This window comes from Acinonyx jubatus, chromosome A2 (genome assembly GCF_027475565.1).
Source record: "Acinonyx jubatus isolate Ajub_Pintada_27869175 chromosome A2, VMU_Ajub_asm_v1.0, whole genome shotgun sequence".
In the NCBI taxonomy this organism is placed as follows: domain Eukaryota; kingdom Metazoa; phylum Chordata; class Mammalia; order Carnivora; family Felidae; genus Acinonyx; species Acinonyx jubatus.
Genome location: NC_069383.1, coordinates 86,014,672 through 86,029,917, shown reverse-complemented (window position 1 = coordinate 86,029,917; position 15,246 = coordinate 86,014,672). Strand labels below are relative to the sequence as shown.

The 15,246-nt window shown below is 41.8% G+C and overlaps 2 protein-coding genes across 16 annotated transcripts in view; one reads left to right on the top strand and one right to left on the bottom strand.

Moving 5' to 3' along the window:
• CCDC146 (coiled-coil domain containing 146) overlaps positions 1–9,047 on the top strand; it is a 118,255-nt gene extending 109,208 nt beyond the window's left edge. For all 4 annotated transcript variants that reach the window (XM_053218577.1, XM_053218576.1, XM_015069726.3 and 1 more), the window contains 2 exons: positions 2,636–2,884; positions 4,209–9,047. In XM_053218577.1, the coding sequence (XP_053074552.1) occupies positions 2,636–2,884; positions 4,209–4,412 (453 nt within the window). In that variant the 3' untranslated portion in view covers positions 4,413–9,047. The remainder of the gene's footprint in view (positions 1–2,635; positions 2,885–4,208) is intronic.
• GSAP (gamma-secretase activating protein) overlaps positions 6,846–15,246 on the bottom strand; it is a 204,561-nt gene continuing 196,160 nt past the window's right edge. For 7 of the 12 annotated variants that reach the window (XM_053218582.1, XM_053218581.1, XM_053218584.1 and 4 more), the window contains 5 exons: positions 11,354–11,473; positions 10,442–10,503; positions 8,287–8,388; positions 8,027–8,126; positions 6,846–7,598 (listed from right to left, as the gene is read on the bottom strand). In XM_053218582.1, coding sequence (XP_053074557.1) covers positions 7,507–7,598; positions 8,027–8,126; positions 8,287–8,388; positions 10,442–10,503; positions 11,354–11,473 — 476 coding nt within the window. In that variant the 3' untranslated portion in view covers positions 6,846–7,506. Of the gene's footprint in view, positions 7,599–8,026; positions 8,127–8,286; positions 8,389–10,163; positions 10,319–10,441; positions 10,504–11,353; positions 11,580–15,246 lie in introns of those variants that run through there. The other 5 variants (XM_053218580.1, XR_008296890.1, XR_008296891.1 and 2 more) reach the window with 5 other exon arrangements.

Sequence of the window (15,246 nt, the reverse complement as noted above, 5' to 3'; positions counted from 1 at the left end):
TAGAGGGCCTCACTTACCCAGTGGTCTGCACGAAAACAGCCCTAATCCAGAACCCAGCCAGAACCCAGAAATGGACGGGACCATTAAAGAGAACAGCAGTCAGTCACACAACACCCATGCCTGTTAGTCCTTGGGATGAAGCCACTACAGGGCCACACTAGTGAGGAAAGACCAGTCATGTGGAGCTTCCTGATTTCTTAAGTTTCAAATATGAGGACTGCTGATTCAAAGCTCCAGGGTCAGGCTGGGCCTGCTAGAGCTGCGCTGAAAGGGGCCACCAGCAGGAGGGAGGCTGGTGAGTTAGGTGAGGCAGGACCTGGCACCGTAGGACAGTCAGAGGAGCTGCTGCTCACCCGACCTCTGGGCCCCTTGGAGCATCTGCTGTGACAGCCCAGGGATTTTAGTTACTGAACCTGCTGCATGCTCCCTTGATGCCAGGTGTGAGGGCAGGAACAAAGAGGAATGGACACATTGTCCACACCTAGTGCTGGCAGACAGGTAAACAGCCCATGACGGTGGGCTCCTGAGCGCAGTGGCTGTTCCTCGTCCTTAATTTCCCCAATGGCCAGCGTGTACTAAACTCGAGAGAAAAAAATTATTGAATAAGTGAAGTCAGTCCCATTCTAGAAAGTTCTCGCTCACCAAAGAAACAGAAAATCATTGTAAACCTCAAGCCTCCTTTGCCATTTTTATTTGGCATTTACACACCTGCTCTGATGACTTTCACTAATAGACTTCCACATCAGACCCATGGCTCATGGGCAATTCACGACTTTACCTCATCAAATAAGAAATGCTAAGACTCTTTTAGGCTCATGAACTTTGCCTGAATTAGCATGCCTGTTGTTTCTTTAAATGTTGCCTTCCTTCCTTTTGCAAAATGAATTTCCCTTTCTTTAGGGGAAGTTCAGTCGTCACTGAGGGCTGGCTTGTCAAATCTGTTGGCAGTCCGGAAGTCAGCTGTAATGCTAGAGAAATGCAAATGGTGACAACTGCTACCCGGGATCCAGCAAGCGGAGTCCTAGCCTACTGCTTTATCTTCCCGCACCTTTCCCCACCTTCAGTGCTATCTACTTGGCTTTTTCTCTTTTTATTTAAAATTAGGATTTCCTTATAGTAGGCAGAACTAGAAGGTAGAAAGGTTCAGACCCCAGATCTGTGATTTACCAATACAAGGGAGTGACCCTGAGAAAGATACATAAATGATCTTAAAATGAAGTTTCTTGATCTGTGAAATGGGTGTTGATATCAGCTTAAGTTGTTGCAAGCATTGGGTAGTTGAGAAGTGGTCTAGCTCCTTGCAGGAACTCAACGAGAATGCACATCTCAAATCTCTCACCTTTCCCAGGTAGCTTATGGCTCCACTTGCAAATTTCCCAAATGAACAGAAAATGGGAAATCCCAAACAAAGACTTAGAGCAACCTGGAATAATACCATCCTTTTTTGGAGGAGATAAGGAGGTTGGCTAGCTTTACACACATACACACAACATTCAAGTGTACCATAACTGATTAATGAAATTTAAGATGACTCACCATTGAAGCTTTAAAAAGTAGTTGCTTTTATTCACTGTATGCTTCTTAAAATATAGAACAGTTTTTAAAATGTATATTCCCTATTCCTTTAAAGAGAAAAAATGTGTATATAACAATTAGACATTATATTTTCAGAGGAAGGCAAATCACAAACAGCAACATTTCTCTAAGCAAATGTACAGATAGATCAGTGTCCGCTCTATTAGGAGAATAAAGTATTTCAAGGTCCAGTGTAGATTTTGGAAGCTCATATTCAGGTCCCAGTGTACCTTTATTCAAAGGACTGAAGGATTAAAATAGAATAGAATAGAATTTATTAATTCCTTCATTCAGCAAAATTTCAGTTTTAATTTTGTTGGGTGCCTATGTTCCACTTAGTCCTATCTTTTAATTCTTTGGTGGTAACTAGCTGATGTGAAATGGTAAACATACCCATAGAACAAGAAACATTTCATTTCAAATTATTGACCAGATTTTCCCCAGTTCAACTCATGCTTGCTTATGACCTAATAATGATGCATCCCAGGAATTATGATCAATAATGCAACCACATTGAGGTATGATATTTTCCATTAAAAATTATTTCAGAATACAGGACCTCTGCTGATTATCTCGTATAATTAAAGAGTAATTTTTAAATGTAGTTTTTTTTCTACCAGATTTTTTTCCACTGGATAGGTGACAAATTAAAGACATGGCAAAATTAGGCCAGAACTTACACATCAAGAATACCCTTTCCCTTCTCCTTATCACCTCTTAAAAATAAAGGGACTATTTCCCCCCATGCTATCCACTTGGAACTCCAGTAAGTAGATGAACAGACTGGTTTCTTTTCCCTCCTGTCTTTATTTACCCAGGACCAGGCTCTCTCCAGGTGTGGAGGTGAGTGTGTGTGCCTGTGTGTGAGAGGAGGGCCTTATTTACACAGCCAGGGAATTGGGCTCAATCTCTGAGATCTCTTCCAATTCTTATTTTCTCTGAATTCCCACTTAAACTCTCTGTCCTCCAGCCAAGACTGCCCCCCACCATTCTAGACAGCCAGCAGCCTGACATTTTCTTAATGTATACATAGTCTAAACCTTGGGCTCTTTCATTCTAGATGAACGGCTACCGGAAAAAGATCAAAGATGCCACGGAAAAAATGATGGCTCTTGTTGCTGAGCTTTCCATGAAACAGGCTCTGGCCATTGAACTCCAAAAGGAAGTCATGGATAAAGAAGATTTCATCTTCTCCTGCAATTCCAGGATAGAAAAGGGTCTGCCACTCAATAAAGACATTGAAAGAGAATGGCTGAAGGTACTTCGAGATGAAGAAATATATGCTTTGGCCATCGCTGAAAAATCTCAGGTAAGCTTTGTCTTCTATATCGCATTTGTCCAGTGTGGCAGGAAGGGCTATTTTCAGGGATTTCAGTCTTCCCAAAATATATAAAACACCTCCCACTCTAGCACACACCTAGTTCCAACAAGCAGTAGAAAGGAGTTTTGTTTTTATTAAGATATGATGTAGGGGACAAGTCAAAATAACATCCCAAGTGCGGTAATATTCTCCAGAAAACATTCATCAAGCACCAAGCCCACCCCCCTCCCCAGTCTTACATCCTGGGCTAGTGTGGCTGAACACCATAGATTCCCACCGGCAGGACAGTGGCCAGGCTGGCACTGGTTTTATCCATAGGGCTTTATGTCCTTGCACCCCTGCTCAGGCTACACCTTACTTTCCCATGTCTGGCCACTGGGGCCACCAAGGTAGATTGGGAATGTTGTCACGGCCTTCTGCAGACTATGCACTTGGTGGCATCAAAGGCCTCAAGGCCACAGCTTTCTTCTCCAACCACTGACCTAAATCTAGGTCTATCACTGGACCTACACATCGGGTGCCGAGTTCTGCCTACTCCCATGACCTTCTAATATTCTTAAAATGGCATTAGGATCTCTTTTTAAGAAGACTACATTCTGGGGACCTACAGCTCACTCTCAGACTGGCAAGTAGATATCCCCCAAAGGATCACTATTCACTCCCTATCCCAAGAAGACATGCCTTCCAAACACACACTAGAAATGCCTGAAAATAGGGTCAGATTTGTAATTTCCACACTGCCTGGGACTCTATTTTTTAGGGCATTCATTTTTATCTATGACGTCCCAGCTGTCATTTACCTGTCTCCATTATTTAGAGTTCTTTTTTAATGCTGTAAGAAATTCCTCTATTCTTCAGAAGCACAGGCAGAATCTTGAGCACCCTGAGGTTCAAAGCAAGGTGCTGACCACTTCTGTCCTCTGGTTCTACTTCACTCCTTATTTCCCTCTTTGTTAACATTTGCTCACCAATGACTTACTCCAGCCTTTTTCAAAACCATGGAAATAGTGTGTAATGAAAGCTATTAAAGCTGGAATATAGTGAATTTAAAACCCACTAACCAGTTTATGATAAACCCTAAACCCCAGCAACAGAGTGATACTTGGGTAACATGGGTCATTCCAATTAGATGCTGTGTGTGTGTGTGTGTGTGTTTAGCGACTCCACCCTCATACCCATCTGTCCCTTTGGGGGAATATCAGTCAACACAGCCTAAGACTGCTCAGACCCAGCTGTGTCTGCTGGGCCCTGAGGATGAACTGGCTTCACTATAGTTTTCAGGAAACTCAAAAGGAAAAATCATTCTTTGCAGGAGTTCTTGGCGGCAGATATTCGCCAGCTACCCAACGGTGTTTACACAACTGCAGAGCCACGTCCAAATGCCTATATCCCAGAGGCAGAGGCCGCTCTTCCCTTGCCAAAACCATATGGCGCTTTGGCTCCTTTTAAGCCCAGTGAACCTGGGGCCAATATGAGGCACATAAGAAAACCTGTTATAAAGCCAATTGAAATCTGAGTATGTGAACCAATCCAGGCTTCTCAACGAGAGACACTTGAATCAGGTTTCCTCATATCCACAGCTGGAAAATATCAGCATAAGAGTTCTAACGTACAAATTATTGCAAAATATTGCAATTGACCACCAGTGGAGAACAACATGGCTTCCTTTAACACTCATCAACTACTATATTTTACATGATGTTAAGTAGGACACAGAATTGTCCTACAGTTATGGCAAGGCATATATCTGTAGTGTTTATTTTTTTTCTTTTTCACTCTATATATTGACTACCTTTCAGAAATGTATAGTCCAGGGGCTATAAAAATGCAAGAAAAATAAATCAAATTTCAGTGACGTACAGAAATTGGCAAAGTGGTCTCTGTTTATTAAAGAAGAAGAAAATGGGGTGCCAGGGTGGCTCAGTAGGTTAAGCATCTGACTTTCGGTTCAAGTCATGATCTTGCAGTTCATGGGTTTGAGCCCCGCGTTGGCTCTGTGCTGATAGCTCAGAGCCTGGAGCCCGCTTCAGATTCTGTGACTCCCTTGCTCTCTACCCCTCCCCTACATGTACTCTGTCTCTGTCTCTCTCTCTCAAAAACAGACATTTAAAAAAATTTAAAGAAGAAAAACACAAATACTATTCAATATATTCACTTGAAAGGGAAAGACAGAATGATTGTTTAAAAAGGAAAACATCCCAAATAACACAGGGGTATAATTCACTTTGTTAAATAGTTGTATTTGAAATTATTGTGGTAAATGTAAATCAAATAAAAAGCAGTAAGGAGACTTGTCCTTTTTAAAGTATATTATGGTAATTCTTTTTACAAATAAAGAATCCTTTTGCTATAAAAATTTATCTTATAAATCTAGATTTTTTACAATGTTATATATAAATAAACCTGTGATTATTTTAAGTTCTGACTCCAGATTCTTAAAAATTCCAAGGAAAACATTTATAGCTTTGCATGTGACAGAACTGAAAATGAGGCCAATTCCACTTATTTCATTACTCTAATTTTATTGCATTTCACCTACGTATATTTTCCTAATTCCGTTTTTATATTTTCTCATGTATGAAAATACACAAGTAAATTTGAAAACTGATTTCACTTCATATATTCAAGCTGTATTTCATATTGGTATCAGGTATGGATTTTGTGTCATAATTCTGGGAGTAAGAAATACCACTTTTTCCTCTCCCCTCCTCTCCCCACCTCTCCCCTCCCCTCCCCTTCCTTCCTTCCTTCCTTCTTCCTTTCTCTCTCTACCCCCCTCCCTCCCTCCTTCCATCCCTCCTTCCTTCATTTGATTTTTGCTAAATCAAACAAAATATTTTGCAAACCCACATCCTGCCAGACCGGAAGGAAATTTAATCTCATTCTCAGCCTACAAGTCAGTCCTGAATCTAACTGGATGGTTTGGAAAGTTATTAAGAAGTAAAGTGTCTATGATAAGTAACACTGTGTGGTTAACACGAAGAAATACTGTATACTTAAACACAAATCCTGTGTTGTAGGAATTAGTAATTGCATTAGGGATCCAAAAAATATACATGTAGGAACAATATAAGAATGGAAACATAATTTGTAACACAAAGGGATGGATGTTTAAATATTACAGGTGTGCTACTGGCTAAGAGGGGGAGGGTGCCACTGTGTGTTGGAATGGCCAGGGATCACAGTCAGATGGAACTTTTTATCTGGCACTTAAACATAATTAAGATTTTAATAAGTGAGGAGGGGATTCCAAGTGGGGGGAAAAGCCTAAGCAAAGTTTGGAAGTAAGAAGACAAAAGCTGAATTCAAGGCCCAGCGAACTGGCCCGGCTAGAACAGCATGTTCACATTGGGGAATTGTGTAAGAGCCACAAGGAGTTTGGATCCTATCCTGTAATGAATGGCAAATCATTGAAAGGCTAGGAGCAGGACCAGTTTCAGCGTAAGTCTGAGGAATCAGACTTTAGAAAGACACCAAAACGCAAGTGTGAAAAAGAAAAGGGTAGGGAGTGAAAACCAATGACCTTCTCAAGAGAAAAAAAAGTCTAACATGCTGACAAGGCCCCCAGATTTGCAGCCTCTGTGATGATTAAATATGTGACCAAAAAGGGAAATTCTGTAGTGGAGGACAATATTTGGAACACAACTATGATTTCAGAAAAGAAGTTGAATTATGACACCAGCTAGTGATAATTATAATCGTTAAAATTTCACAAGATCACTGCAGGAAACAGGGTGAAGAGAAAAAAAGCAAAGGGTAGACTGACCCCGGGCAAGCAACTACCATTATAGATCAGAATGTAGTCACTGTAAGAGAGAGAGGGAAGAAAAAAGAGAAATAGGAGAACTAGTTAGGTGTCATGGGGGCCTCTGAGGGAACATACTCACAGACTCATGATTCCTGGCTGGGATACAAAGGCCATGTTGAGAAAATGAAAGAGGCCAAAACCTTCAGTGTTTCTTATTTTAATGGCAAGATATTACTAAATCAAACTTTTATAAATACAAAAAAAAAAAGAACTTTAACATATACATACAGTTCCATCCGAACCATTATAAAAACAAATCCTACTCTAAATACTGGATGTACACACTGCCGTATGTTACAAATTATTCTATTCTAGAAATAGCAGATTTGACCTGGTCCAAATTCAGCTCTTTAAAAAGTATCCTCTTTCCAAATACAGTTCTTATGTAACATTTAATTTTTCTGCTTGTCCTATGTTGTTTTCAACGACACATCTAGTTTCTGTTTTTCTACACACTGTTCCCTACATTTTTTTAAAGCATATTTTATTTCAGAGTGCAACAGAAACTAGCTTTTGGCCTAGAAGCCATTAGGAAGGTAAGCCACTAGGGAAGAGCATCACTGATGACACTGTGTGCCTCCTGGGACTGTCGGTCACTGACCTCTTGTCTGCTGTCCAAAACTGGGATGAGGCACAGCAGTTTGATTCTGTCTCAACAAGTACCAGACTGAAAGTCAGACGGCTTGACAATGCATTCTGACTTTGGTTACCAATTTTAAATATTGGTCAAGGATTCCTGACAGAGGTCAAGCTAATGAGCAAGATTAAACTATTGGAGGCGGGTATAATTGCATTCTCTCTTTTACAAGCCTAAAAGCATCATGGTGTGTTTCAGAGCTGCTTCCTCTACAAATTTTGCATCCACATTGTCATGTCCTTCAAAAGCATACAGGGCTGGGAAAAAAACAAAAAGAGAGAGAGAGAAAGAGAGAGAGGAGAAAAGAGTTACTATGAAGCCATGGAACTTCTATAACATTGTGCTCGCAGCTCATTGAAATTGTAATTCTTTTATATTTTGGTAATACACATTATTCTGAAAATGTGTGGTTAAAATTTATCAAACCTCAGCCCTAAGCAAGGTCATCTGCAGCAACCAAATGGGTTTTGAATCTCTTAAATCCTTTTAAAACCTCAAAGGTGATTATCCCTTTGGTAATTTACTCTAAGAACTAAATTGTACATTACAAACTAAGACCAACTGCAGAAAGGACTAAGTTGTAAGTAAGGGGTATTCTGGAAAGAAAAGGCTACACAGAAATGAATAGGGACTGATGTGTCAAGAGAACAGCAGGGAAATGCTAAGAGTGGAGGAGTGAAATTACCTTGATTGGAGGATTCTATGTCTGTCAGTATTTCAACGAAGTAGTTCAGAGGCAGAAATTCCACACTGAATGACGACTTGTGAATCACGGAACTTGGGGGCTAAAAGAGAAACCACTTCTGGTATCAGTTGAATCTCCCCAACATGCACAAACTTACAAAAAGGGCACAGAATGACAATTGCTGCCTATATGGATACATTGAAGTGGGCACACAGGCTCCAAAGAACATTTAGTGGGGCTGTGCTTTCCCACGGACTCACCTTTTTCTTATAGTTCTGCAGCAGTCTCTTCACGTGGTTCCGGGAAATAATGTTAGAGCTCATAGGATGATCCCAAAGTCGACAGATCTTCTGACCAATAAGCTTTTATGCAAATTGAAAAATATGTAGAGGGGGAGTTTTAGGGCAGTGGAAACGCTGTATGATACTATAATGATGAACCCATTGCATCATACACTTGTCCAAACTCACAGAATGAACAACACCAAGAGTGAACCCTAATGTTAACTATGGACTTTGGGTGATTGTGATGTGTCAGTTAGGTTCATCAGTTGTAACAAATGGACCCCTCTGGTGGGGGATGTTGATAATGAGGGAGGCTATGCGCATGTAGGGGCAGGGGGCATATGGTGAATCTCTGCACCTTCCACTCAATTTTCCTGTGAACCTAAAACTACTCTAAAAAAATTAAGTCAATAATAACAATAAAAGAACGGAAAAAATATAGAGAGGAGAATATAGCTTACAGTGCATTAAGTAAATGTAGCTTGTATCTATTTATAATTTTAAAAGAATGGGGGTGCCTGGGTGGCTCAGTTGGTTAAGCGGCCGACTTCGGCTCAGGTCATGATCTCGCGGTCCGTGAGTTCGAGCCCCGCGTCGGGCTCTGTGCTGACAGCTCAGAGCCTGGAGTCTGTTTCAGATTCTGTGTCTCCCTCTCTCTGACCCTCCCCCGTTCATGCTTTGTCTCTCTCTGTCTCAAAAATAAATAAACGTTAAAAAAAATTTTTTTTAAATAATAATTTAAAAAGAATTATTCAAAAGTAGCTAGTCTCGGGTGCCTGGGTGGCTTAGTTGGTTAAGCATCCAACTTCAGCTCAGGTCATGATCTTGCAGTTTGTGGGTTCGAGCCCCACGTAAAGCTCTGTGCTGACAGCTCAGAGCCTGGAGCCTGCTTCGGATTCTGTGTCTCCCTCTCTCTCTGCCCCTCCCCCACTCACACTCTGTGTCTCTCTCTCTCTCTCTCTCTCTCAAAAATAAACATTAAAAAAAAATGAAAAAAATTTAAACACAAGTAACTAGTCTAAAAGAGAGGCCCTTTATGGTTAATGGCCCTTGAAGAAAGGCCATTTCCTATGAGCTGTGCTTCTGAATTTTGAATAAATACTCCCTTAAATGCAACCCTCAGGAAAGTAGCTTATACACTGATGTTGCCAAATTCTTTTTCTGAAATGGAGTTCATCTGCTACTCTTCAAAATCGGGTACCTGCAACCCTAAGTGATACCTTGATAGGAAACAAAAGTCTGTAGCCATGTTTCTCTGCCAATGTCTTGCCCAGAAAATTATAATTCCCTAAGAGTTTGAGGAAAAAAAAAAAAAAAAAAAAATTAGAGACCGAACTAAATGTTCAGAGACCTTCCCCAGAGAGATATAGCCATGGAAAGTATGCTTTGTTTTCTACCCTCACCTTTGCTTCACTAAGCTGTGAGGAGGAGAGGGTGTTACAAAGGAAGATGATTAGGTCCAGAAAGGCAACGGACATCCCTTTGTGGGAGGACTGTGCCAGAGATACGAGTGTTCAAGGTATGCAAACAGAGCAGAGAGCTGGCCGAGGCTCTCAGGGTCAGGAAGTTTGTGGAGTCCGAGGCTCTGAAGACCTTGCTGTGGAATTTCATATTTTCTTAGTATTTCTGACTCAAAGAGCTAATATCCTCCATAAAAATAAGGAGTGTCTGGATAACCCTTTCTCTCACATTCCTCATTCTTCCTTCGCCCTGGGAATGTTTTCCTGCTGTGGTGGAAATGACAGTGGGAGGAAATGCAGTTTCAGAACCTTCTGACCTCACCTGTATTTAAATTTCTTATCAGTTTAAATGCCAAAAGCACATGTTTCCCTTGTCCCTCCCCTCAGACTCACAGACGTAAATATTAGCGTGGTTTCCTAAGAGGGGAAAATGGCTCAGTGCTTCAGGCAGGCTGTGCCAGGCAGTACAAAGCCAGAGGAACAAGCCCTTTGTGGGCGCAGCAGGGAACAGCCGACGGGTGGGGATGGATGGGATTTCTTGGAAAGGACTGAAAAGTGAAACAATTCAGTTGACTTTAGCCCAAAACAAGTAAATGCTCCCTTTACAAGAAGAAACTGAAGGACGTTCATACCAAGGCTTATGGAGAGAATAAAATATAATTCAGGATTACCGGGGGAAGCCGCACAATGATGCTGAATTTTAGTTTTTCATTTTTCTCTGTATTGTCCAGATCTACAAGAAAGGTAGATTGGCAAATAAAACAAACCTCCACTTTAATATCTGAGCAAGCCAAATACTACTTTAGTGGTTCATTCTGATAACACACATCCCAACCTTGTATTCTCATGTTAAGTCTAACAATACCTTGAAAATTTTAGTTTGTGTCTCTGAATAAAAGGGCTTTGTTTTTATTGAAGCTGTTTCTATATGGCGTGGAACATGGCTGCCAGCCACAGAACAATTTTACTAACTTAAAACAGAAGGCACCTTGAGGAATGGCAAATACTTTAACACACATTAACAAAACTCATCTATAAAATACCACAATGAGTAATTTCAGCAAGTGATTATACTAGGGGCTGTCGAGTGCAAATTCATGTAAGCCCTGCATCTCTTAACTTTTCTTGCATTTCAAGCCTAAGTCTGAGATGACAGAGTTAATCAGCTGAAAGTAAGCCATTTCATGACATTTTCTTGAGAAACAAGCCTTCAGAGTCTCGTATCCTCAAGTGCCCCCGTGTACAGAGAAGGAATGTAATAGCTGTGTGTGGACTGAGAAGCCCTTTGGGGCCTCTTGAAGGTCTAAGGCACTTTAAATGAGCCCAAAGGCTGGTTACAGGAAATGAACAGGACCAACTGCATATTACGTGGAATCCATTGCAAAAGGCCAATGAGGATCCCCTTGTTCCTCTACTAAGAATTTCAAGATTTAACGCAGAGCATTCAACAGGGCACAGGGCACTCCTGAGTGCAGCGGGGCCCCGTTTGATCCCACAGGGTCACACCCACGAAGCCAGCCTGATGGTGCTCAGCCTGGAGCACTCTGGCAGTCTGGCACTCTGGCAGACTCAGAGCCTCGTACCTTTCATGAGCCTTGTGACAGCTGTTTCCGTGAGAAGCAACACTCCGCTATCAATGTAATGCAGCAGGTTGTGCAAAGGGAGACAGTGGACACCCAGGATCGTGTGCAGAGTGTGAAAACCTAGCAGAGAGATCAGGAGGGTAAACACAGTCGGCCAGCATCCCAGCCTTCCAGAGGAAAGGAATTCGGTGATGTAGATAAAGCGCTTAGCTTGGTCCCTTGGCACCTAGAGTCAAATAAACGCTGCTAGAAGACAAGGTCCAAGTTTCCTTCTTTGTGTTATCACGACCAAGTAGTGCTCTGGGTACATAGTAAGTTCCCAACAAGAATGTACTGCCTTCACCTCATGTCCCTTCCTAGGCAAACAGACAAAATGCAAGGCCTGCCCAATGAAAAATAGTTTTACAGTTTAATAGGTTTGCGATTCTACAGTGAGATGGCAAAAGAGAACAATTAACAAGAATTTCAAACCCCATACGGCCAGGCCAAAAGGCTGATAGATGGGGACCACGTTGTTGAAGAGGAAACATTTTGGACCAGAAGAGGACAGTCTATATGCCTGATCTCTGGGTATGCCCTAAAGAAAGGCTTTGGGGGTCTACTTGAAGTAAATTATAAAAAAGAAAAATGTAAATAATATGGTCAGATAGCATATCTATAGGAATTCAACAGAGAGGATGGCCCACCCTCATACCTAAGTCCTGTGGGGAGGGTTACTCAAACACTCAGAAACCTAGAGTTCTAAGTACACTGTTAGCAACACACAATAAAAACAGGGGCGCCTGATGGCTCAGCTCAGTCGATTAAGTGTCTGACTCTTGGTTTCAGCTCAGGTCATGATCTCACGGTTTGTGAGTTCGAGCCCCGCATGGGGCTCTGCGCTGACAGCACTGGAGCCTTTTCAGGATCCTCTCTCTTTCCTGTCTCTGCCTCTCTCAAAATAAATAAATAAACTTTAATAATAATAATAATAATAATAATAATAATAATAATAATAAATAAAAACAACATCCATGGGAGAGGAAGATAGCACTCCAGCAGATAATCAGAAAAGCCCTCTTGGAAAAAACAGCATTGAAGGGGACCTTTGAAGGGTAAATGCGATTCCTGTGTGTGGAAATGAGGCCAGAGAACATACAGAGTGGAGACAGTTTAAAAAAAAAAAAAAAGCCAGGCTTGTCATGAGCAGACCAAAGCTAGAATCCTGCCGTGTTGCTTACTCACCATAGGTAACTAAGCCCCTATGATCCTGTTTCTTCATCCCTAAAATGGAGCCACCAGTACGGTTCCCACAATGTGGCTTTGAGAACTAGAGCAAAGTCTATGAAGCGCAGAGCACGTGGTAGAACAACAGTGACAAATAACAAACACGTATTGAGGCCTTCAGTCTAGGCACCGGCCAACTTGATCCTCACAACACTATTAGGTGGGAACTACCTGATTCCCATTTTATAAATGGGGAAACCAAGATCCACAGGCACTAAGAAGGTTGCCCAGAATCATACCATTAGTAAGTGGCAGAGCTAAATTTGAAGGCGGGCTATGGAATTTTAGCCTATAACATTACCCTGCACCAATAACTGGCAGCTGGGTTAACGGGACAACAGGAACAGAGGCCCAAAAGTGAGAAAGTACAGGGCATGTTCAGAAAGCATTAAATGACCCAGCTGAGCTGGAATCAGGTGTATGAGAGGAATGGTAGGAGGTAAGGCTGGAATGGTTAGCTTATTTAACAAATCAGACGCCTTCCAGACACCAGGCAAGGAGCTGGGTGCACGATAATGAGCAAAACAGACATCACTGCTGCTCCTATCCACCTTCCGGTCTGATGGGAAGACAATCAGATAGTCACAAAATATACATTCTTAAAAATGTCATCAGTTCCATGAAGGAAAAGTGCAGGGTGCCCTGAGTATTGGCAGGGACTGAATGCTGAATGATGGCAAGGAATATCTTATTTATTAGACTCTGGAGAGGGATACTGAAAGTTTCTGAGCAAGATGGAAAAAGGATTTCAGTTTTACTCTTAGAATATTAAAATGGCAACAGGCAAAGAATGGACTGGAGTATCAACACTTTGCTACAAGAGGTATGGAGACTTACAGGAGGCTACTGCATGAACCTGCACCAGAGGTGATGAGGGCATTGACCCTGAAAGAGGAAGGGAGGGATTGGGGGAGACACGTGGCAACAGGTACAGAATTAGAAACTGAGGGGGTGTGGATAGGGAATAACAAAGGATCACAGCCTAATCTTAGGAATTTACATGTCAAGGAAATGATGCCCAAAGAGCAGGAACTTGAATTCAGAGCCATCATGGAGTTTTCTGTCTCTGAGCCCATGAATCATGAGCAATGAGGGACTGAGTCTGAAGTTCTGGCCACATCAAGGGTCAGATAAAGTGCGGACTCTGCCCACAAACAGATGTTAATGGGCTGACAGCTGGAGGAGTCCAATGGCTTCTCTGAATCCAAAAAAAAAAAAAGTGACTTTTACTAACTAATCAACAACATGAGATTTTTCACATGGATTTGGACATTCTTCCTAAGATTAAAAACTGTTGTGAAATTAGTTCTGAAGAAAAGTTTACCTAAGCGTCCTATAGGTTTCCTGGATTCAAAATCCCTTCTCCAGCCCTGTGTCTGTGTCCTGGAAACCCCTGATGACACTTCATTCTCTATCCCTAGGGCACAGCCCCACATCCAACAGTCCTTTCTTGGCTGCCTCCACACATCAGCTCCAAGTAACACAGCCAACTGGCTCCAAGTAGGCATCAGTTCCAAGGCAGAGCTTTTGCAGCCCCCGTCCGCATCCTCCGAGGTTCCTGGCCTCAGGTAGCCAGTGAGGGGAACCCAGGCTCCCTTCAAACTGCAAATGCTCCAGCTATGGTTAAACCGTGACTTCCTTTTCGGGGTCCTTGTTGCCTTTTCCTCTTTAACCAAATGGATTACAAGTTTCTGACCCTTGGAACTCAAACAGTTCTCACTAATCCAGGAGGCTTGGAAAGCAAGCACACAAACACAAGGACATGGGAAAATACCGGTGTTTACACACACATACACATGCACACTCACGTGATCCAACCTCACTTCACCTCTATTTCCACGTCAAATGAGGGAAACAAAGATTTAAAAGAAGAGGAGAGAGGGATACTGCTCTTACTTGACCCATGGACACAAACCATTAAGTGTACTCCTAATTATTCTCAGCCACTATGGATAACACTTTTCCACCATGTTTCCCCTCCTTACACATGCCTGTGGAAGAATGTGATGTTGCACAGAAAGTAAAGTCTTCCGATCTCCCAAGTATAATGTTTTCCCCATGAGTCATGTTCATTTATTTACAAAAGAGGCTTGAACATCCACGGTGAACAAATCTGGAAGTGTCAATCATTCCTCTAACAAGTCTTTTGTGTTCATGACAAATAAGAGCTTAAGGCAGAGAGCTATAATATAGTTTTCATGAAATCCCTTTAGTCTTTCTAGAGGGCATCTTGCAATTCAGATTCCATCAGGATCATTTAAAGCCATCTATAATGTTCATGAATGGTCACTTTCAGATCCCTACAAAATCAAAAGAAACTCTTTTTGTACCTCCACTACAAGCAGCTCTTATAAGATAAGGTGTATGGGTAGAGAAAGCATGAAGGATTCCAAAGCATGAAGGATGTATCACAAATGCTGACAAGCCAAGACTGCTGTGGGGATTCCTGGGCCCATAAATAGTCCATGTTTCAGCATCAACTAATTCAAATGGAATATAAAATTCAAGAGACAGCACAGAATAGTAGCTAAAAGCACAGATTCTGGAGCCAGACTGCCTGGATTTGAATACTGGCTTAATAGCTTATAGTTGCTTAATAGCTGTGTGACTTTTAGGCAAGTTGCTTA